We start from the raw sequence: 22,647 nt of genomic DNA, 5'->3' as shown, positions 1-22,647 counted from the left end.
ATCTAGAGACTCCTGGTTATCCAGAAAGCACAAAGGATAAGATAAAGTAGGAAAAGAAAGCTAATTCTGTCGGAGGCCCAGAGGATGATAGAAAGTACAGAGGTGAAGTAAAAAAGGAAACTTGGGAAGAAAAGAGAAGATGCAAAAAAATTTGGCAGGTAAAATCAAAGAAAACCCTAAGCTGTTCAACCAGTGCATTAAGCAAGAGAATAACTAACAAAAGGGTAATGTCTACCAGAGATACATGTGATCACCAATGCATTGATGCTGAAGATGTGGGCAAGGTTCTCGACGAGTATTTTGCCTCTGTCTTCATGAAGGAGACGGATGATGCAGACATTCTAATTGACGAGAAGGAGTATGAAAAATGAGATATGATAAGCATAATGAGAGGACTATTACTGGAGGGACTGACATCCTTGAAGGTACGTAAATCACCAGTGCTGGATGGATTGAATCCCTGGCTGTTAAAGGAAGCCAGGGAGAAATAGCGGACACTCTACTCCTCACTAGGTGCAGGTGAGACCTCAGTGGATTGGAGGTTTGCAATCATTGTACCATTATTTTAAAAAAGTTGAGAGATATAGACCAGACAGTTATAAACTGGTCAGTTTGACTTCAGCAGTAGGCAAGTTATTGGAATCATTTCTCAGAGAAGGTATAAGCTATCACTTAGGATCTGATGATCAGGGATACTCAGCATGGTTTTGAGGGGAAGATTGTATCTTACTAACTTAATCAAATTTAATGAGGAAGTAACTAGGAAGATTGATGAGGGTGGTGCAGTGAATGTGGTCTATATGGCTTTTATTTGGCAAGTGAGATCCTGTGGGATACAGATAAAGGTGGTGAGTTGGATCAAAAATTGGCTCAGTGACAGGAAACAAAGGATAATGGGGGAAGAACGTTTATGTGAATGGAAAACAGTTTTCATTGGTGTTCCACAGGACCCCACTTGAGGTCTTAGCTGTTTGTTGTATATATTAATGATTTGGACTTGAATATGGCAGGCGTGATTGGGAACTGTGCAGGTGACACAAAAATTGGCCATGTAGTTGATGTTGAAGACAATGGCTGTCAACTCCAGAATGATGTCAGTGGTTGGAAATATGAGGTAATGCACTTGGGGAAGGCAAACAAAGCAAGCAAATTCTCAGTAAACTGGAAGGTAGTGAGAAGGGTTTGAGGAAATGAATGCATGTCCACAATGACCTGAAGGTAGCAGGACAGGTGGATGAAGTGATAAAGAAAGCATATGGAATTTTTTCCTTTATTGGATGACATATTGAATACAAAAGCAGGGATGTAATGCTGGAACTGTATAAAACACTAGTCAGGCATTAGCTGGAATTTTGTGTAAAGTTTATTTATTAGTTACAAGTAAGGCTTGCATTAATACTGCAGTGAAGTTGCTGTGAAATTCCCCTAGTCGCTACAGTCTGGCAACAGGGGTCAGTGCACTTCACCAGCACGTCTTTCAGAGTGTGGGAGGAAACCGGAGCACCCGGAGGAAACCCACGCAGACATGGGGAGAATTTGCAAACTTTACACAGACAGTGACCCAATCCGGAAATCGAAGCTATGAGGCAGCAGTGTTAACCACTGTGTCACTGTGCCACCATGCATAGTTCTGATCACCACATTACAGGAAGGATGTAATTGGCCTGGAGAGAATGCGGAAGAGCTTTATAAGCATCTTCCCAGGTCTTGAAAATTGCAGCTTTGAGGAAACATTGGATCGGCTGTGGTTGTTTCCTTTAGAACAGAGGAAGCTGAGGTGTGATCTAATTGAAGTGTACAAAATTTTGAGGGACCTTGATAGGGTACACAGGAAAGACTTGTTCCCATCGCTGAGGGGTCAGTTACCAGGAGGCATAGATTTAGGTGATTGATAGAAGGATTAGAGGCAACTTGAGGAAAAAGCTTTTCACCAAGAGGGTGGCGGCCATCTGAAATTCACTACCTGAATTGGTGGTTGAGCTTCAAATAGCTGATACCTGGATCAGCACCCGAGGTGCTGTAACCTGCAAGTCTACAGATCACATGCTGGAAAGTGTGATTTTTAAAATGAGCGGCAGGTTTCTTTTACTGTCTCTTTTGGCCACGCAGTTACAATAGGCTGAATGGCCTCTTTCTGCACCATAACTTTTTATATGGTTCTAAGTCAATCCATTTCTGTCTTTTAACATGCTCAGTGATTGTGTTTCCACTGTCTTTAGGGGTAGAGTTTTCCAAAGATTCAGTATCCTCTTGAGTCAAGAAATTCCTCTTTATCTCAGTGTTTACATGACTTTATTCCAGCCAGGGAAGCATCTTATCCCCATGTACCCTGCCATATCCTGTAAGAATTTTGTAAATTTCAAGGAGAGAACCCCATTCTTCTAAATTCTAGAGGGCAGTCTGCTCAATCTTCCACCATGGGATGATCAGCCCTTCCCAGGGATTAGTCTGGTGAACCTCAGTTGTACTCGCTATCTGGCAAGTGTGATGTAGGCCTGGGGGTCCATGGAAGTTTAGTCCTTTGAGTTTCTCGAGTAATTTCTCCCTGCTGATAGTTACTTTAAATTCCTTACTTGGCCTTCATTTCTGGTATTTCCATTTCAGCTGTGAAGATGGGCACAAAATATTTGTTCAATTCTTCCACAATTTCAACATTCCTTATGATTTATTTTGTTTTTGCTTCTGGGGGACGAACATTTACTCTAGCTCCTCTCCATCTATTTTTCTCTACTTGTGAAATATTTTGCAAACTGTTTCTATATTTTCAGCTGGTTTATTCTCATTCTATTTTTCCCTTTTTTTGGTGCCCCTTTGGTTTCCAACACACTTCTAATCCTCAGATTTATTACTTTTTTTGCAACATTTTTTTCCCCTTTCAATTTAGTACTGTCCTTATGGATGGATCTTGCTGAGCTTTGATCTTGAATAGAATGTTTTTTGTTGAACACTTTGAGTTGTTTCTTTAAAAATGTCTCTCTGTTTATTTACCACTATGTCTCATAGTCTCTTTACCTAATCAGCTTTAGCCAGTTCTCTTCAAATTATATAACGACTTGTAAGTTTCATATTTTTGTAAGTGATTGGTCTGTGTCATTTTCAAACAAAGTGGACTTGAATTATATTATGATTACTATTTCCCTGTAGATATTTTACTGTGACATTACTAATTAACCTTGTCTTATTGCACAGTATTAGATATAAACCAGCTTTATTTTTAGTTGGTTTAACAACACGTTCCTCCAGGAAACTGTCGCAAAAACACTCAATAAACTTATCTTCCAGACAACGTTTGCTAATTTGATTGGTCCAATCGATATGAAGATTAAAGTCCCCATTCATTCCTGTAGTACCTTTTTCTTTAATTAATTTCAAGTGCTCTTCTGCTGGTGAATTTATTTACTGCACAGATGTTGCTTCAACTCTGTGCATATTATTTCAAGGATGTAGACTCATGTACTTTGTATTTCCACTTAAAGAGTTTATACTGTGGAAAAGGTTATGCTGATTTTGTAATTTGAGAATTTAATAGAGAATGAGCATGGAGATCACTGTTTATAGCAACAGCTGAACTGATTAAACATCTTTGAGATGTTGCGTTTGCTTTTAGGTTTTATTATAGCTATCTATGATTTTGAAATTACTCAGTACTGCAGCTGGGCTTCCAAAGATGTCTGCACTCAGTATATCTAGAGTGGGAAATGACTCAGCAGATAAAACTGGCTTGTATTTTCAAATTTCCTAAACATAATATTCTGTGTTTGTGAAATGCTTTACGATCTTAACTAACCTCTTTCGAAGGTCAATTATCATGTAATAAGAAATATTAATGTTTTGTGCAATAAGTCTTTGACCATATAAGTACTCTAATTCCGGCAAAAGTCATATCTTTTATTATTTTTCTCCTAGCATAGATGGTTATATAGGTTTCTTTTTCAATTCGACATTCTTGAATATTTCAATTGATTGATTCTTGTATCTCCTTTGCTTTAGCCAGAATGTCTGATCTGACTCTTGAGATCGAGACCCTTTAGAAAGCAGAACAAATGTTGCTGAATAGCATTCCTTGGTATCTGTGTAGTGAAAGGAAAACATTTGAGGTTGACTGTTGTTGTTTGCAAAATTTAAACAACAAGAAACATTTCAACCTTGTGTTGTGAACAGACATCATCCTCTTTGTTGAAGAACTCTGATGAATGTAACACTCATAATGTAGCCCTCAAGATGAAGTATCTTTTCCCTTGGCTTATTGTATAATTGAGATATAAGCATCAAAAAGGCCCATAAGTGCTTTCTCAGTAGCCCAAATGCCCTAACTGAGAACATTTGAATAGTTGAAAAGTATATTCCTTTTACAATCACACCAAGATGGAGCTTGTTACAAACAGGGAGAATTGTTGAAATTAAACTATTTCAAGAAATAGTTACCTAAGTAAATCTTGACCAGATCAAATAAAGCCAAAGTTCATGTGCAATACGTTTGCTACAGTTGTTTATTAGATTAAGGAACTTATTACTATTTAAATACAAACTACTTTTTAATCCTTATTTTTATAATCCAGGTCTGAAACTCCAAGGTATGTTTAAAAAGTCAGCCTAGTTTTGCACTTTGAATTTGGCTAGGGTAAGCATAAGGTGCTTCACTTCAGGTATGATTCAAGTGACCCACTAGGGTGCTTTTATCAAAGTTTAATTAAGAATCCAGTTAATGCATAGAAAATTAGCAATAACTTTTATCAATCACAAACAAGAACAAAACAACCATGATATTGTATAAACCTTAACAGCTAACTGCATTGTTCCAACACAACAAAGCAATGCCAAACATACCTGTCTCTGGTTTAGCACAGAAAATCTCATGTGATGCTGGATTTTACAGCACCGCAACACCTGCTACAAATTAATTTGAGAATTGAAACTCTGACTTCCTTATTCTGGAAATTCCCAGCCCCATGAGGTGGCAATCATGTCACTGCTGGCCTCTAGCTAGCAAACCACTGACAACAAAATTCTCCCTCTAGAGATGAAAGAGATTTCTTCCGATCTGCAATTCAAACAGCAGCCAGCAGAATTCCCAATAACAGGGAGAGAACCACAGAAAGACTGCTTTTCATTCTGGGGTCCAACAGATTCTATCTAGAGCTGAAAATGAATTCTTGGATTGCTCTGTGAAGGAACTCCCTGACCTTGACTTGTCAATCAATCTTCCCTCAACACTCAACTTCCCTCAACACCCGCCAGTCCTTCAAAAAACTAAGAAAGAGAGCAGCAAGGCAGTACTAATAGGGGACTCCATAGTGAAGGGTTCAGACAGGCGTTTTTGCGGACGCAGATGGGAGTCACGGATGGTGGTTTATCTCCCTGGAGCTGGGATCCGGGATGTCTCTGGACGCGTCCCAGACATCCTGAAAGGGGAGGGTGAGGAACTACACGTTGTGGTTCATATAGGTACTGCTGACATAGGCAGGAAGAGGGAAGCAGTCATGAAAAGGGATTATAGGGAACTGGGCAGGCAGCTGAGAAAGAGGAATGCGAAGGTAGTAATCTCAGGATTGCTGCCTGCGCCGCGGGAGAATGAGAGCAGGAATGGAATGAGGTGGAGGGTGAATGCGTGGCTGAGGGACTGGAGCAGGGGGCAGGGATTCCGGTTCCTGGATCATTGGGACCTCTTTAGGGGCAGGTGTGACCTGTACAGTAAAGACGGGTGGCACTTGAATCCCAGGGGGACCAATATCTTGGCGGGAAGACTGGCTAGGGCCACTGGGGGGACTTTAAACTAGAAAGGTTGGGGGGAGGGAACAGAGATGAGGAGACTGAGACCGAGGAGGTTAGCTCCCGGGTAGGGAAGGACTGTAGACAGTATGAGAGGGAGGTTAGACGGGTGGTGGAGAAGAGAAATGTCCAGACCGAGGGGCTGAGGTGTCTCTATTTTAACGCCAGGAGTGTAGTAAATAAGGTAGATGAGCTTAGGGCGTGGATTGCTGCTTGGGAATGTGATGTGGTGGCCATTACAGAGACTTGGATATCTCGGGGACAAGACTGGGTACTTCAGGTGCCAGGATTCAGATGCTTCAGGAAGGACAGGGTTGGGGGCAAAAGAGGTGGTGGAGTGGCACTGTTGATCAGGGACAGTGTCATGGCTGCAGAGAAGGAGGATGCCGTGGAGGGACTGCCTACAGAGTCATTGTGGGTGGAAGTTAGGAACAGCAAAGGGTCAATAACTTTGCTGGGTGTTTTCTATAGGCCGCCCAACAGTGACAGGGAAGTTGAGGTGCAGATAGGGAAACAGATCCTAGAGAGATGTAGTAATAACAGAGTTGTCATGATGGGAGACTTTAATTTCCCAAACATCGACTGGAATATCCCAAGGGTAAGGGGTTTGGATGGGGAGGAGTTTGTTAGGTGTGTTCAGGAGGGTTTCCTGACACAGTACGTGGATAAGCCTACGAGAGGAGAGGCTGTACTTGACCTTGTGATGGCTAATGAACCAGGACAGGTGTTGGATCTCTCGGTAGGAGAGCATCTTGGGGATGGAGATCATAATTCTATCTCCTTCACGATAGCATTGGAAAGAGATAGGATCAGGCAGGCTAGGAAGGTGTTTGTCTGGAGTAAGGGGAAATATGAAGACATCAGGCAGATAATTGGACGAATAAACTGGAAGGAGGCGTTCTTGGGGGAAAGTACAGAAGGAAGGTGGCGGATATTCAAGGAATGTTTGACTGGAGCTCTGCACGATAACGTTCCGATGAGACAAGGAGGTTTTGGTAGGGCGCGGGAACCGTGGTGCACGAAGGTTGCGGTGAACCTAGTCAGGAAGAAAGGAAAGGTGTATAAAAGGTTCAGAGAACTAGGAGATGTTAAGGATCTAGAGGAGTATAAGGCTTGTAGAAAGGAGCTTAAAAAGGAAATTAGGAGAGCCAGAAGGGGTCATGAGAAGGCCTTGGCAGGTAAGATTAAGGAGAATCCCAAGGCCTTCTACAAATATGTGAAAAGTAAAAGGATGAGAAGAGAAGGGATAGGACCTATAAAAGGTGAAGGGGGAAAAGTCTGTGTGGAACCGGAAGAAATGGCAGAGGTGCTTAATGAGTATTCACGGTGGAAAGTGATCTGGGAGGTTGTACTACGGGTTTGCGGCAGTCTGAAAAGATTGAGTATGTGGATGTTAAGGAAGAGAATGTGTTAGAATTTTTAAACTCTATCAAGGTAGACAAGTGGCCAGGACCGGATGGGATGTACCTCAGGTTACTGTGGGAGGTGAGGGAAGTGATTGCAGAGCCCCTGGCGATGATCTTTGCATCGTCGATGGAGACGGGAGAGGTTCCGGAGGATTGCGGACGTGGTTCCTATTTTCAAGAAAGGGAACAGGGATAGCCCAGGAAATTACCGACCGGTGAGTCTGACCTCAGTGGTTGGTAAGTTGATGGAGAGGCTTCAGAGGGACAAGATTTATGAGCATTTGGAGAAGTTTAGAATGATCAGAAATAGTCAACGTGGTTTTGTCAAGGGCAGGTCATGCCTTACGAGCCTAGTTGAGTTCTTTGAGAATGTGACTGAGCGCATTGACGAAGGAAAAGCGGTAGACGTGGTTTACGTGGACTTCAGCAAGGCGTTTGATAAGGTCGCCCATTCAAGACTTCTTGAGAAGGTGAGAGGGCATGGGATCCAGGGGGCTTTGGCCTTGTGGATCCAGAACTGGCTTGCCTGCAGAAGGCAGAAAATGGTTGTGGATGGGTCTTTTTCTGCGTGGAGGTCGGTCACCAGTGGAGTGCCCCAGGAATCTGTTCTAGGACCCTTGCTGTTTGTCATTTTCATAAATGACCTGGATGAGGAAGTGGAGGGATGGGTTAGTAAGTTTGCTGACGATACGAAGGTTGGTGGTGTTGTGGATGGTCTGGAGGGATGTCAGAAGTTGCAGCGGGACATAGATAGGATGCAAGACTGGGCGGAGAAGTGGCAGATGGACTTCAATGCAGATAAATGTGTAGTGGTCCATTTTGGCAGGACCAATGGGATGAAGGAATACAATATCAAGGGTAGGAGTCTCAGCTGTGTTGAAGAGCAGAGGGATCTTGGGGTCCGGGTCCATCGGACTGTTCAATCGGCCTCGCAGGTGGAGGATGTGGTGAAGAAGGCGTATGGTGTACTGGCCTTCATTAATCGAGGGATTGAGTTTAGGAGTCGGGAGGTAATGCTGCAACTTTATAAGACCTTTTTAGACCCCACTTGGAGTACTGTGCGCAGTTCTGGTCGCCTCACTATAGGAAGGACGTGGAGGCTATTGAAGGGGTACAGAGGAGATTTACAAGGATGTTGCCTGGATTGGGAGGCATGCCTTATGAAGATAGGTTGAGGGAGCTGGGACTCTTCTCCCTGGAGAGATGAAGGTTGAGAGGTGACCTGATAGAGGTTTATAAGATGTTGAGAGGAATAGATGGGATGGATTCTCAGAGGCTATTTCCCCGGGCTGAAATGGTCGCTACGAGAGGACACAGATTTAAGGTGCAGGGAAGCAAGTACAGAGGAGATGTTAGGGGTAAGTTTTTCACTCAGAAGTTGGTGAGTGAATGGAATCGGCTGCCATCGGTGGTGGTGGAGGCGAACTCGCTGGGGTCTTTTATATGAGTATATGGGATCTAATGGGATTGGGAGTTATAGATAGGTCTATGGCTTAGTAGGTATAGAAGTGATCGGCGCAACTAGTGGGCCGAAGGGCTTGTTTGTGCTGTAGTGTTCTATGTTCACTCCAAGAAGTTTGTAAACTCCCAGAAACTGCATTTGGCCCAGATTAAGAATAAACAAAGCCCCTTCTAAATCATTTAAGCAACACTAAAAAGGACATCTGATCAGGAGTCGGTGCCACAATGGAAAAAAAAAACTGCTTATAACTGGAGAGAACATGATTTTAAAAAAATACATTTTTAAAGGCATGGTAGCATCGTATTATCCATATTTTAAAATAATTACAAAGGCAGGTGATATGGCTGCTCTTCAAAATGTCTAATCTAAAACATAAACATGTTTGTTTTAGCAAGTATTTCATCGATGCCAACAGCTAACATAATTGGGATTTATATGAAGGAAAATTTATCCAATATTTCAAATCTTTAGTCAGTTCAATTAATCTTTAAGATTTTTGAGCTCCATTTTGTGCTCTACTTTTAAGTTTTTCTAAAGTACTCTCTAGCTGTAGAAGCTGTGCAGTTTGGGCCTCTGCTCCTTTATTGAAAAGAGGCTCAAGCACTTCCAAATCCTACTGATGAAATCCAAGTTCAGGTATTAGCTTATGCTTATACGGATTTACGACCTCTGAATCACTACTGGTTTGATCCAGTTTGGAATTAAGATCCCATTCTCCCTTGCTAGCTTTCTTTTGGCTGTTACATGATTCTTCTGAATGGTATCAAAGACTTCACAATCATTGGCGGTAGAGTCAAAATGTATAGTTTCAAACCACATCTTCCAACAGATTGTGCCCTTCTGTAGCGGCTTCATCCTCTAGAACTCTTTCCTGAAAGATTACATTGAGATCTAGAATAATATTTTTGGGCTTTTTACCATCATTCTTGCTGTATCCTGTTCCCACTTTTTCTAGCTTCTCCCCGAAGAGAATGAAAGATCTGCAATATCTTGCTGTGATCCTTGGAGTTGAATAAAAGAGGGTGGCTGCAGTGTCACTTTACTCAGCTGCTGGATAAGTCCTTCACCTGCTGAGTTGCTGGGCTTTACTTGAGGCTTATTCCGATGTTTCCTACTGTTCCATTGTGGGTGTAGTCACTGCTGCCACAATCTGTTATCATGGTTTTATCTCTGGATTTATTAACTATTTTATATTAGAAGCAGTCTAACTGCAGGCAATGATCTTTAGTTGAAAACACATTTAACTATTTCTAAAGGTTAAGATCAAGTTATAGCTAGAGCTAATCTTTAAGATGGTTCTCAGTCATTTTCCTTCAGTGTGCAGTGACCATGATGTAGCTCCTTACACACTTGCTCATTGAGTATAATGAGAGTTGATACTTTACAATTAGAACAATGTTAGGTCAAATTTAAGTGGTAATGTTATACAAAGAAAGAAAGCTGAAATGGGTAAGAGTGAAGTTGGAAGAAATTTGGGGATTTTAGTTGACTCCACTAAACATATCATTGCTAAAGCAATTAACAAAGCATATGAAATAATGAATGACTTGCAATGGTTGAAGCAATGTAGTGCTCTGGTTAGTCTTTACCTTGCGTCCAGTACTGTTAATGGGAGGCATTGATGTCATAGAAAACGTTCAGGGTATAAAATGATAAATAATGTGAAGATTGAATTTTAAGTGAAGATTTGAGATTTGCAATGATAATTGAAATAAAAATAACAGTAGAGCAAGAGGGAACATATTCAAACCAGTCAAGGAGATTTATACAGGTGTTTAGGAGTTACTCCACAGAATGATAAATATATTGCATGCCTTGCAGAGTGGATACTGAAAGTAACAGCAGTGACATTTCCATTAAGTGCTGGATACTAATTTTAGCAATAATACTTTTGGGCCCCACAGTGGCTAGCACTGCTGCCTCACGTCGCCAGGGATCTGGATTCAATTCCTGGCTTGAGTCACTGTCTGTGTGGAGTTTGCTCATTCTCACCATGTCTACATGGGTTTCCTCTGGTTCCTCCCACACTCCAAAGATGTGCAGGATAGGTGAATTGGCTGTGCTAAATTTCTCCCTAATGTCAGGGGGACTAGCTAGGGTAAATGCATGGGATTAAGGGAATAGGGCCTGGGTGAATTTGTTGTCGGTGCACACTCAATAGTCCAGTGGCCTCCTTCTGCACTATGTTCTATGTCTGTTTCCTTTGAATGGATGGGCTATCCGGCTTTTCCTCATTCGTATCTGTCTTGTGGTTAAATTTCTGAAGAAATAATTTCTAAATAAACAAATTACCAGTAATGAGCATAAATATTACTAAATTTTAAGGCTACAAATTTCCTACTGAGATAAATCACTTCTAAACTTTCTTTTGAAACATTTCTGCTATTAATTTAGAGAATTTAGTGTCCTTGATAATGGTTAAAACACCAGACCTGGTGAAATGTATCCTGATCGTTAAGAGGAGCAATAGTGGAGGATCTGAACATAATTTTCCATTTCTCTATGGCTGCAGGCATAGTATTGGGGAACTGCTGACATTGCACCATTCTTTATAAAAAGAGTGGAAGGGATTGCTCGAGCTATTACAGGCAAGTCAGCCTAACCTTGGTAGGGGGCAAATTATTGGAAAAAAGATTGAGATTTATTGTCATTCAGAGAGGCACAGTTAATCAAGGAATGGAGCAAGGATTTGTTGAAGACAGGTCGTGTCTGATGAATCTGAGTGAATTTTTTTGAGGAGGGCTGGTGAGATTAGGATATTTGATGTAGATTGTGTGGATTTAGGTCCCACCTGGCAACCCGGTTAGGAAATTAAAAGATCACGGGATCAAAGGAAAAATGGATTTGAAATTGACTCTGGCAGGAAGCGAAAGATTATGGTCATTAGCTGACTGGTGTTACAATCCAGTTAGGACCTTAAAAAAGAAATTCAAATACCTCATTTTATCCAATAGAATGACATCACAAGATTTCACTTTTTTTTAACCAAAGCTCAAACTTTATTGTATTGAACAAGGTAAATATAGGTAAGTTAACACTGTAACTTACAACTGTGTATGCATTCTGGTTTACTTCCTTCTTCCCCCAAGAATTCTTAGACACACAAACCTTGAAAGTTATTTAATTCTGAAGAGATCATCCATATAGTCCTCTGGAGAATTTTCCTCTGCTCAGAAATAACTTTAATTTGCCATCTCTTGACTGTGGATAACTTAGTCCCTTGTTCTGGTTACTTTTCCAAAACTTCCAAGCTAATCTGTCTGTCTATTTAGGGAATTTATGTATATTTATAAATATATAAAAAGGAAGAGGCTGACTAGGGTGAATGTTGGGCCCTCAGAGGATGAGAGGGGGGACTTAGTGGTAGGGGATGGGGAAATGGCTGAGGTCTTGAATAACTTTTTTGTTTCTGTCTTCACGGAGGAGGACGTGAATAATTTGCCGGGTGTTAACGATGGAAAGGTGGTAGGAATGGAGGGCCTGAATGACATTATTGTTACTAGAGAGGCAGTGCTTGACAGACTGGAGGGACTGATTGTGGACAAGTCCCCAGGACCAGATGGAATGCATCCAAGGGTTCTGAAAGAAATGGCGGAGGTGATAGTGGATGCCTTGATGGTTATTTTCCAAACGTCACTGGATTCCGGGGAAGTGCCGGAAGATTGGAAAACGGCTAATGTTACGCCGTTGTTTAAGAAGGGTGGCAGGCAAAAGGCAGGGAATTATAGGCCGGTTAGTTTAATGTCTGTTGTAAGTAAAATGTTAGGATCCGTGATCAAGGAGAAAATAGCGAGGCATCTTGAGGAGAATTGTTTGATAGAGCAGACACAGCACGGTTTCGTTGAGGGGAAGTCGTGTCTGACGAATTTATTGGAGTTCTATGAGGATGTGTCTAGGGCGGTGGATAGAGGAGAGCCGGTGGATGTGGTGTTTCTTGATTTTCAGAAGGCGTTTGATAAGGTGCCGCACAAGAGGTTATTACAGAAGATTAGGGGGCATGGAGTTGGGGGTAGGGTGTTAGCGTGGATAGGGGATTGGCTGTCAAATAGGAGGCAGAGAGTGGGGGTCAGTGGGTGCTATTTGGATTGGCGGTTGGTGACTAGTGGAGTGCCCCAGGGGTCGGTGCTGGGGCCTCAGCTATTTACCATTTATATAGATGATCTGGAGGAGGGAACCGAGTGTATGGTGTCGAAATTTGCTGATGACATCAAGATTGGCAGAACGGCAAATTGTGCGGAGGGTGTGGAAAGTCTGCAGAAGGATCTAGATAGGCTGGGTGAATGGGCCAGGAACTAGCAAATGGAATTTAATGTTGGCAAGTGTGAAGTTGTCCACTTTGGTAGGAATAATGGTAGGAAGGACTATTACTTACATGGCGAAAAACTGCAGCATGCGACGGTGCAGAGGGACCTCGGGGTCCTTGTGCATGAGTCGCAAAAACCTAGCCTGCAGGTGCAGCAGGTGGTCAGGAAGGCGAATGGGATGCTGGCCTTCATAGCGAGGGGGATTGAATATAAAAGTAGGGAGATCTTGCTGCAGCTATATAGGGCATTGGTGAGGCCGCAGCTGGAGTACTGTGTGCAGTTTTGGTCGCCGCACTTACGCAAGGATATTTTGGCCTTGGAGGGAGTGCAGAGGAGGCTTACTAGGCTGATACCGGAGTTGAGGGGGTTGAACTATGAGGAGAGGCTGAATAAACTGGGCTTGTACTCGTTAGAGTTTAGAAGAATGAGGGGAGATCTCATTGAGACATGTAAGATGATGAATGGGATGGATAGGATAGAGGTGCAGAAGCTCTTCCCGCTCAGAAAGGACAGTAGGACTAGAGGGCACAGCCTCAAGATAAAGGGGGGGCGGTTTAGAACGGAGTTGAGGAGGAACTTCTTCACTCAAAGGGTGGTGAATCTCTGGAATTCTCTGCCCGTTGAAGTGGTGGAGGCTGCCTCGCTAAATATATTTAAGACGCGGGTTGATAGGTTTTGGATAAGCAAGGGGATTAAGGGTTATGGGGAGAGGGCGGGAAAGTGGAGCTGAGCCACGACAGATCAGCCATGATCTTATTGAATGGCGGGGCAGGCTAGATGGCCTACTCCTGCTCCTATGTCTTATGTTCTTATTTTCACAGTAACTTCATTGTAATGTTGATGTAAGCCTACTTGTGACTAATAAATAAATAAACTTTATTTTGGCTAATTTCTGCATAAACTGCAAACCACATGAGGTCCAAACAGCAACTAACAACTTTCAACAAAAAAAAAATAAATTGAAACCAGGAAACCTTCCCATATCCATGATGACACAGCTTTATCTGGGCAGTCCAAAACCCAATTTTTAAGATAATTATTTCTCATTTACAATTTAGTTCCTAATTTGAAATAAGATTTACAACCAATCAAGGCTTTCCAAATATGTTTAAAGGATTTTAACTCTCCCTCCCAAAATTAAACCCCTCTCTAGACTGCCCTTGTTCTAACAAGGATTGCAAACTCTTGGCTCCAGCTTCCTTTTACAGCACTCTGCCTCTGACTTTATAAACATACAACTGCAGCACAAGGATATTGGGCAGAACAAGAGTCATGTGGGACTGAAAAACAGTACCACCCACAATATAGTACAGAGGGTTACATGGCACATGATAGTAGACTGTGAGATTCTGGAAGGAGCCAGCTGGGAATCATAGAACCCCTACAGTACACAAGGAGGCCATTCGGCTCATCGAATCTGTATTGACCATTATTCCACCCAGGCCCTATTCCTGTTACCCCACATTTACCCTGCTAATCCTCTTGACACGAGGGTCAATTTAGCATGGCCAATCAACCTAACCTGCACATCTTTGGACTGTGGAAGGAAACCGGAACACTTGGACAAAACCGCGCTGAAATTGCAAACTCCACACAGACAGTGACCTAAGGCTGGAATTGAACCTGGGTCCCTGGTGCTGTGAGACAGCAATGCTAATCACTGTGCCATCCACGGAGGCAGCTTCCATGCCTGGCAGTACGTTGGATATTGTTAATGGTTACCAATAAACTGTTTGTGTTCAACCGTAGAAGCCTCCAGACCTATTTGTAAGACACCAAGCAACCTAAATGTTAGAGTCCTAAAACTAAAAGTTGTGCACTAAAATCCATGAGCTAGACGCTTAAATAGTCACTTGGTAGTGCAGAACATTAATAATATGAGGAAAGACATGCTGTCGAATCTTTCTGCCAGCTTGCTTGTGCATTTGCCATGACAATATCTTGACCAATCAGAGCTGACTTGCTAATCAATCAGCATCCCATTTCTCATTACATATCAGTTTTCGTTCCCTTCTGAAATTTGGCATTCTTGTGTGTGTCCTGTTGACGTGTATGATGAAAAGCTTCAGCAGCATGTCTTTTTCTTTACCACCAACTGGATATTCGCAATGCTAGAAGCCTGTTTCCTGTGGGACCTCTGCACATTCTTGTCTGTTTGTAGCATATGGTCATGAATTAGATTCAAAATGTAAGTTTGCAAATAAAGAAGAAAATTGTCAACTGCAGAAAGATATCAATGAACTGGTCAGGTGGTGTTAGTGGCAAATGAAATTTAATCTGAATTAGTGTGATGTAATACATTTGGGAGGACAAGCAAGGCACTGTAAATGGAAAGAATCTGTTAAATGTAGAAGAACAGGCACCTTCAGGTGCATGTCCACAAATCCCTGAAGGTAGCAGGACAGATAGAAAAGGTGTTAAGAAGATGTACCTGATATTTTGCTTCATCAGCTGAGACCTAACATGTATTCTAGAGAAAGGGAAGTTAAAGGGAACCCAAAGCTTTCATGGAAAAAGAAAAAATCAAAAAGTACCCAGAGCAGATGATACCAATTCATGGAAATAATTTTAAACTGTTGTTGGGAAGAACTTCTCATTACAAAACACTTGTATACATGTTTGCATTGAGAGAGAATCTACCAGTCTGAGTGGTAGTGGCCGAAACATTCAGGGCATTCAGAAAGTGATTAAAATGCATGATTTTGGGAAATGTACTTTAATGGGTGGATTGATCCTTTAGTTCTCCATTCTTATGTTTCAAAGCAAAGGTGGTGTTTAGATGGATAACTAATTGCAAAACTGTGATTTGCTGCATAAGTTTTGTTCTGTGCATTTCTAGCCAGAGGTTTATTATTCCTTTTGATTGCAGGTGATTTAAATAATAAATATTAAAATTATGTTTTTATGCAGACTGATTTAATTAATTATTCACATTGACATTAAACTTATGCAATGGAATTGTTTAAAATGTGGCATTTATCGAAGGGTGAATATTCCGTTCCATAGTTGGAATGGAATAGCTGGCAAAAAGTTCATTGGAATTGATAGTCATATGCCAGTAAAAATTATGGTGTTTTATTTCACCAGTACGGGAAAAGTGATGGATGTCAAGCTGTCCAAGTATCCTGTTGTGAAGAGGCTAGATGCTTATCAACATATTTAAATTGAGTGCCTTCAATTCTGAAGTTTATTTATTTATTAGTCACAGCAGGCGTACATTCACATTGTAATGAAATTACTGTGAAAATTCCCTAGTCGCCACATTCCAGTGCCTGTTCCGGGTATACTGAGGGAGAGTTTTAGCATGGCCAATACACATAACCAGTGCATTTTTGGATTGTGGGAGGAAACTGGAGCACCTGGAGGAAACTCATGCAGACACAGGAAGAATGTGCAAACTCTATACTAGCAGTAACCCAAGCTAGGAATGGAATCTGAGTCCCTGGCACTGTGAGGCAGCAGTGCTAACTACTGTGCCACCATGCCGCCCCAATTCTGTTACTGATTTGAAGTTAACTGGTGTTGCATGTGTTTCCTATGGGTCGGAAAATTCGGCATTGCAAAGAAGGAGGAGCTGTCAATTCCCTATGGTAAGTGGTATTCCTGTGGACCAGAAACAGCTGGAATTCCCCTTGCCTCCTCAAGGAAATCTTTGTCCTTCCTCAACACTCCCAGATCTGCTTGGTTAGGCTGCCTATATGTTGTCATGATGATGTGGCTTGTGCATGAGTGGTATTATCCTGTAATTTCACCATATGACTGAACATATACTAAACTATCTAATGTGACATTTTATTCAAGAAAAGGAGAATAAAAATGGCTGCCACAAGTCAACTGACATCTGGTATTGAAATCTAACCAGCTTCGAATAGGTTCCACTGTAAAGTGCAATTCAGACATGCCTTCTCTGGAATTTCATATATTCAGATGTCAGAACCAATTCAAAGAGATTTACTGAAATGTACTGGATATAGCGTTTGCATTTCTATAAGACTACCTCCCAAAATCTCCCAACAGTGGAGATATGTCCTGCTATCTTATCAAGGTGGATAATGACTCATCAGGTGATCATCGAGTGGGATATTACAGAATCTACCTATCTCTTAACCGCAAAACAGAGGCAACTGTCTGTTCAGACATCAGATAAGTGGTGGGACAGTTGGAAGGGGGGGCAGTGGGGAGAGAAGGTAACACAATGTGCTAAAGAGAAAAGCAGTGAGTGATCTGGAAAATCTGTCAATTAAGCAGTCTTTCAATCTTTTGACTTCAATCTCTTTTCTCCCAAGTTAAGGCACCATTCTCTTTACAGTTTAAAAATCCGGCACAAAGATATTGAATTTTCCTTTGAAAGGAACATTGTGTGCAAAACTCATGATTAGTAGAAGAGACGGATTACATTTAAGGAGACTTTTACTCCAGCAATTGCAGTTAAATGGGCTGCAACTTAATCCTTGATTCTATTGGAACTTAAAAAAAACTGCCACAGCCTCAGTCACCAGCCAAGGACACGCAAACACTATGAATGGTGGTGTTCCCATGCGTCTGCTTTCTTTCATATGATAGAGGTTGTGTGTTTTGAAGATTCCATGATCAATTTATTTTTGTATGTAATGTGCATGTACTTTTACCATCAATAGTGATTGTCCTAGTTTAAATAATCCCAGCAGTAAACTGTTTTGTGAATTTTAAAATACCAAAGATTATTTATTATCCCACATTTGTTCCAGAAGTTTAAACGCACAGATCCTCACACGTGCTATCACTCGCACAAAGATTAATTAAAGAGGAAGAAAAGAAAGAAACAGTACTGTTTATAATTGCCCCAGTCTGTCTTTCATAGCAGGCCTGGAATTTCTTAGGTGAGTTGATGCACTTGGTTGAAGTGAATCTCTAACAGGATTCTCGGTAAGATGCAAGGTTTTGCGTAACTAAATTTTAGGAGGTTGGTTTTTGGATGACTTCTTAGATGGAACAGATTGAGGAGAGTCCCTTTGCCACTTTCAAGATGTTGCTCTGTATTACCTTGGCTGTTTAATTGGCTGCAGCTGGTTTGATGGCTTTCTGATTTTCTCTGCTGCTGTTTTGAAGGTGGGACATAAACATACCTGATTCACTCGTGTGATCTGTTACAAATCCGAAGTCCTTTGCCAAATATGGTGGGTGGCCAGATCAATAAACAAGCGGACCAAAACTGCACACTGTGCTCCAGATGTGGCAGCAAAACCTATTTATTCTTGTATTCTAAACTTCTTGCATTAAAGGCCAACATGCCATTTGCTTCCTAAATGCTTGCTCTACCTGCATGCCAACTTCCTGCATTCCTTGTACCAGAACATTCCAATCTCTTTGAACATCAACACTTAAAAGTTTTTCACCTTTATTAAAAGAAATTCTTGCAACCAAAGGGAATAACTTCACCTTTAGTCCCACGTTATCATTTATTTCTTATGAAACTTTGTCTTCTTTGTGAAGACAGATGCAAAATATTTGGTCAAGCCTCGTTATTTGTTGTTATACACGTTTTGTTAAACACTCTCTCCCACTCTGCGTTTCTTCTGCCTGCTCTGCCCTTGGTGGCTGGACAATTTGAGAAGACTGTTTTGTTTTTAAAGAATATGGGATTCTTCAACTTATTAATAGTGGTAAGGTGCAAAAGGAAGGATAGACCTTTGGACTCTAGGGATTGAGGTATGGAGTGGGAAAATAGAGGCCAAAGATCAGTCATTGTCTTATCAAAGGAGGTTTGAGTGGTTGTTTGGTCAATTCCTGCATTAAACCTTCATTAAGCATTGGGTAGGCCTCAGTGGGAGTATAGTGTGCAATTCTTGGAAAAAATGTGCAGAAGAGATTTACTAGAATTCTGTCAGGGGCCTCAGTCACGTGAACAGATTGGAGAAGATTGCTTTTCCACAGAGTAATGAGGGTTGAGAAGAGATTTGATTGAGATGTTCAAACTGCTTTTTTTAATGTAAATAAGGAGAAAACAGAGGAGTGAAATAGGTTGGATGGCTTTACCCCCAGAGCGCTGGCCTGTGCATAATGGTCCGAATGGCCTCCTTCTGTGATGTTGTATGGTTTGATTCTAAACTGAAAACCACTCCGAATGCCTGAAATTTTATGCTTCCATCCATGCTAGAATGGAGGTAGAAGTGATTTCAAAATAGTGGGTAGGACCCAGTCCTGGGATTCCTGATGTGTGGGATTTCTGTGGCGGAATATGTGTATGAGTAGCAAGCCTGCACTTAGAAGTTCTGTCTCTGCCTATGTCATTGTGGAGGTGAGCCTTTAGGCATCCATACTATCTCATGGCAATGCCACCCATACAATGTATGGCATCCAGCTGTTTCAGGAAGAGACGTTGTTCATGGCACCTTTATTCTATTCATGTATTGGATGTGAGCATTGCTGGTTGGGCCAACATTTATTATCCATCCCTAATTGCCCATTAACTGAATGGCTCATTAGACCATTTCAGAGAGCAGTTAAAAGCCAAACACATTTCTGGATCTGGGGTCACCAGGCCAGACCAGGAAAAGACGGCAGATTTCCTTCCCTCAAAAGCATTAATGAACCAGATAGGTTTTTACCACAGTTGCTTTATTACCATCATTAGATTTTTGATTCCAGATTTTTATTGAATTCAAATTTCATCATTTGCCATTGTGAGATTTGAACCCGGCCCCCCAGGGCAATACCCTGGGTCACTTGATTCCCAGTCTAGTGACAATACCACTACACCACTGCCTCCCTCAGTTGTGAAATACTCGGGTACCCCAGTTCAAACAAAAAGTGTCATGTTACTAGAATTTTTTTATCGACTGAATTTGAATTACAAAGAAAGGTTTGCTTTCCATTTCAATGGTTAGATGCTGTATTGAAAATTAGATGTGTTATTACTGTAGTGATTGAGTACAAAGATAAGTTGACCATCTTTGACCAGCATTGTGCAAGTGTTAACATATTACAGCACTTTTTTCCAATGGAATAAGTGTCGTAATGCACTCAAAACTGGTTCAAAATGTGGTGGGAAACTCTTCTGTCATGTTTTAGACTGAGATTTAAATGTCCACTGATCTTTAACATTGGGGGAAAAAAACACCCTATTGAATGTTAAAATAAATCTAAGTACTTGGTAAAATACATTAATTGACATTCTGCTTTGAAATGGAACTGCACAGCAACTACAGCTGGCGCTTCAGTTTCACTTGACTCTATTGTTGACATTTCCCAAGATGTGTTTTGATAGCTGGGCCTATTCTGAAAATTGGCTGAGTTTCAAATGTTCCAGAACAACCAGTCTCAGCAGGGGAGCTGGGTCACACTTCGACAGTTTTAAGGGATTATTGAAGGATCATCAGTCCTTGCTGTAAGTGGATACGTTTTTGTTTGACTTGATAACAGATTGACCACTTAAAGGGAATTACGTTTTTATGAATGGGTTTTGCACGAGTGTTTTCTTACTGTGATGCATTATTGAATATGGTAAATGTATAAGGTTGTTGATTTATTTTATCAAATTATTAAATGTAGGCTAAACTGTTCTTTCAATTTAAGATCTCATCTTGGCCATGTCAAAGGTTATATAACGTCACTGTGTCCAGAAAAAGATTGTCCCCAAAGTTGTATAACTGCCACTATGCTTCCAAGAGTCAGTCTGTGACTATAAAATGCTGTGTAATACTTTGGGATTGCGAAAGGTTTTACATAAATGCAAGTCTTTCTTTCCATCTGTCTTCTTTCACAATGAGAAGTAATGGAAAATTTATTTTCATGTATTTGGTATTTTGATATAAAATGTTCTCTGAATTTGTCTTTGATCTTAGCGAAGACATAAAGTGACCTTTTTACATAATTTAACAATTGTCATCTTATTATTCTTTGCTTCTGCCAAAAATTAAAAACAATCTGAGTGGGTCAGAGAAACACCAAAAGTGTAAATTATACCAACATTAAAATGGTCATACCAGTTGGAACCAGACACTAATTTGGGAATCTTCAATTTGAAAATCTGGGACTCTTACTGTATTTTTCAGTGGTTAAGGTCAGAAGAAGAAGCTGCTTTCTGACAAAGTTGAAGCTTGGGTTCTGAAATGTTCTTATTTTGTTTTTTTAGCTGCTGAGGAGTGTGTTGAAGGAACTTATGGAAATGAAACAAGTTAAGGAGAATCTTCTGCAAGTGCATTTAAATGGTAAATCACTTTCTCTGGAAAAGTGGAATCCATCGTTATCATAAGAACATAATATAAGAACATAAGAAATAGGAGCAGGAGTAGGCCATCTAGCCCTTTGAGTCTGCCCCGCCATTCAATAAGATCATGGCTGATCTGTCGTGGCTCAGTTCCACTTTCCCGCCCTCTCCCCATAACCCTTAATCCCCTTGCCTATCAAAAACCTATCTACCCGTGTCTTAAATATATTTAGCGAGGCAGCCTCCACCACTTCAACGGGCAGAGAATTCCAGAGGTTCAGCACCCTTTGAGTGAAGAAGTTCCTCCTCAACTCCGTTCTAAACTGCACCCCCCCCCCCTCCTTATCTTGAGGCTGTGCCCTCTAGTCCTACTGTCCTTTCTGAGCGGGAAGAGCCTCTTCACCTCTATTCTATCCGTCCCATTCATCATCTTATATGTCTCAATGAGATCTCCCCTCATTCTTCTAAACTCTAACGAGTACAAGCCTAGTTTATTCAGCCTCTCCTCATAGCTCAACCCCCTCAACTCCGGTATCAGCCTAGTAAACCTCACTGTTTTGTATAAATACTGACAATGTTTAGCTTCCTTACACTAGAGAGGACTGTGGATTTAGGGGGAAGAGTTGATGGGATCTAATATTCAGCCTATCATTGGAGCATACAGCCAACACTGCAGTCTTGGTTCCAGCTGCAGAATCCAAACCATTTTTCTTTTCTAATGAAGTCAAATGGAAAAGCAAGTTGAGCATTTTCTAGATTGGATACCAGATCGGCAATGCCACTTGTACACTACAGCTGTAAAAATTATCCATGGCATATTGAAACAAGGTGATTGACATTCAAGCTCTCCCTTATTGCGTCCTCCCAAAGCATTTGCATATTGAATAAATTTCTTTTAATTTGTCAGTTGGAACCAGGCTCTCATGGTGTATAGTTTGTTTTGATGTGGTGAGAGAGAGAAAAAGAATATCTGTTATATACACCAGTTTTATTTTAATTGCTTTTCCTGCATCAAAGATACAGTTCAGAAAAAAGAAAGTTGAATTGTTGGGAACAAACTTCTGAGCAGATATAATTCATCATTTTGTGCTTAATCTCCAGTTAACACTGAAACATAAGCTAACAAAAACAAACCAAATTATAGTTTTCAATTTTTTTTGGACACATTGCCATTATACACTTTTTCTCTGCTGTGTTGTCATTGTGATTTTCATTAGAAAATTGTTACAGTGGTGACAAATTTCTGGCAATTTCATGAAAGGCTTGTACCCATCAGGATGAGTGAGGTGTAGTCAAATTCATTTCATAAAGGACACTGCAAATCTTTTTGGACTGTACTCCAATTACTACACGACCAGACGAAAAACATTTCGTAGGGTACAAGGTAATCAAGAGGTGACTATGGACAATGTATGGCAGATAAGTTCAAGAATAGATGTAGAAGATAGATGCTAGAACTAGTCTCTGTTAACAGTCAGCAAAATGATTGAGAACAGAGGATAGAAATGGATTTAGCAG

The 22,647-nt window shown here is 41.1% G+C and overlaps 1 protein-coding gene across 5 annotated transcripts in view; it reads left to right on the top strand.

The window, feature by feature from the left end:
- orc4 (origin recognition complex, subunit 4) overlaps positions 1-22,647 on the top strand; it is a 69,677-nt gene that overhangs the window by 20,670 nt on the left and 26,360 nt on the right. For all 5 annotated transcript variants that reach the window (XM_080199386.1, XM_080199387.1, XM_080199388.1 and 2 more), the window contains one exon: positions 21,055-21,130. In XM_080199386.1, the coding sequence (XP_080055512.1) occupies positions 21,055-21,130 (76 nt within the window). The remainder of the gene's footprint in view (positions 1-21,054; positions 21,131-22,647) is intronic.

This window comes from Carcharhinus amblyrhynchos, chromosome 11 (assembly GCF_965287045.1).
Source record: "Carcharhinus amblyrhynchos chromosome 11, sCarAmb.v2.hapA, whole genome shotgun sequence".
NCBI lineage: Eukaryota > Metazoa > Chordata > Chondrichthyes > Carcharhiniformes > Carcharhinidae > Carcharhinus > Carcharhinus amblyrhynchos.
Note: the sequence above shows the minus strand (reverse complement) of the source record. Positions and strands in the feature narration are given on the sequence as shown.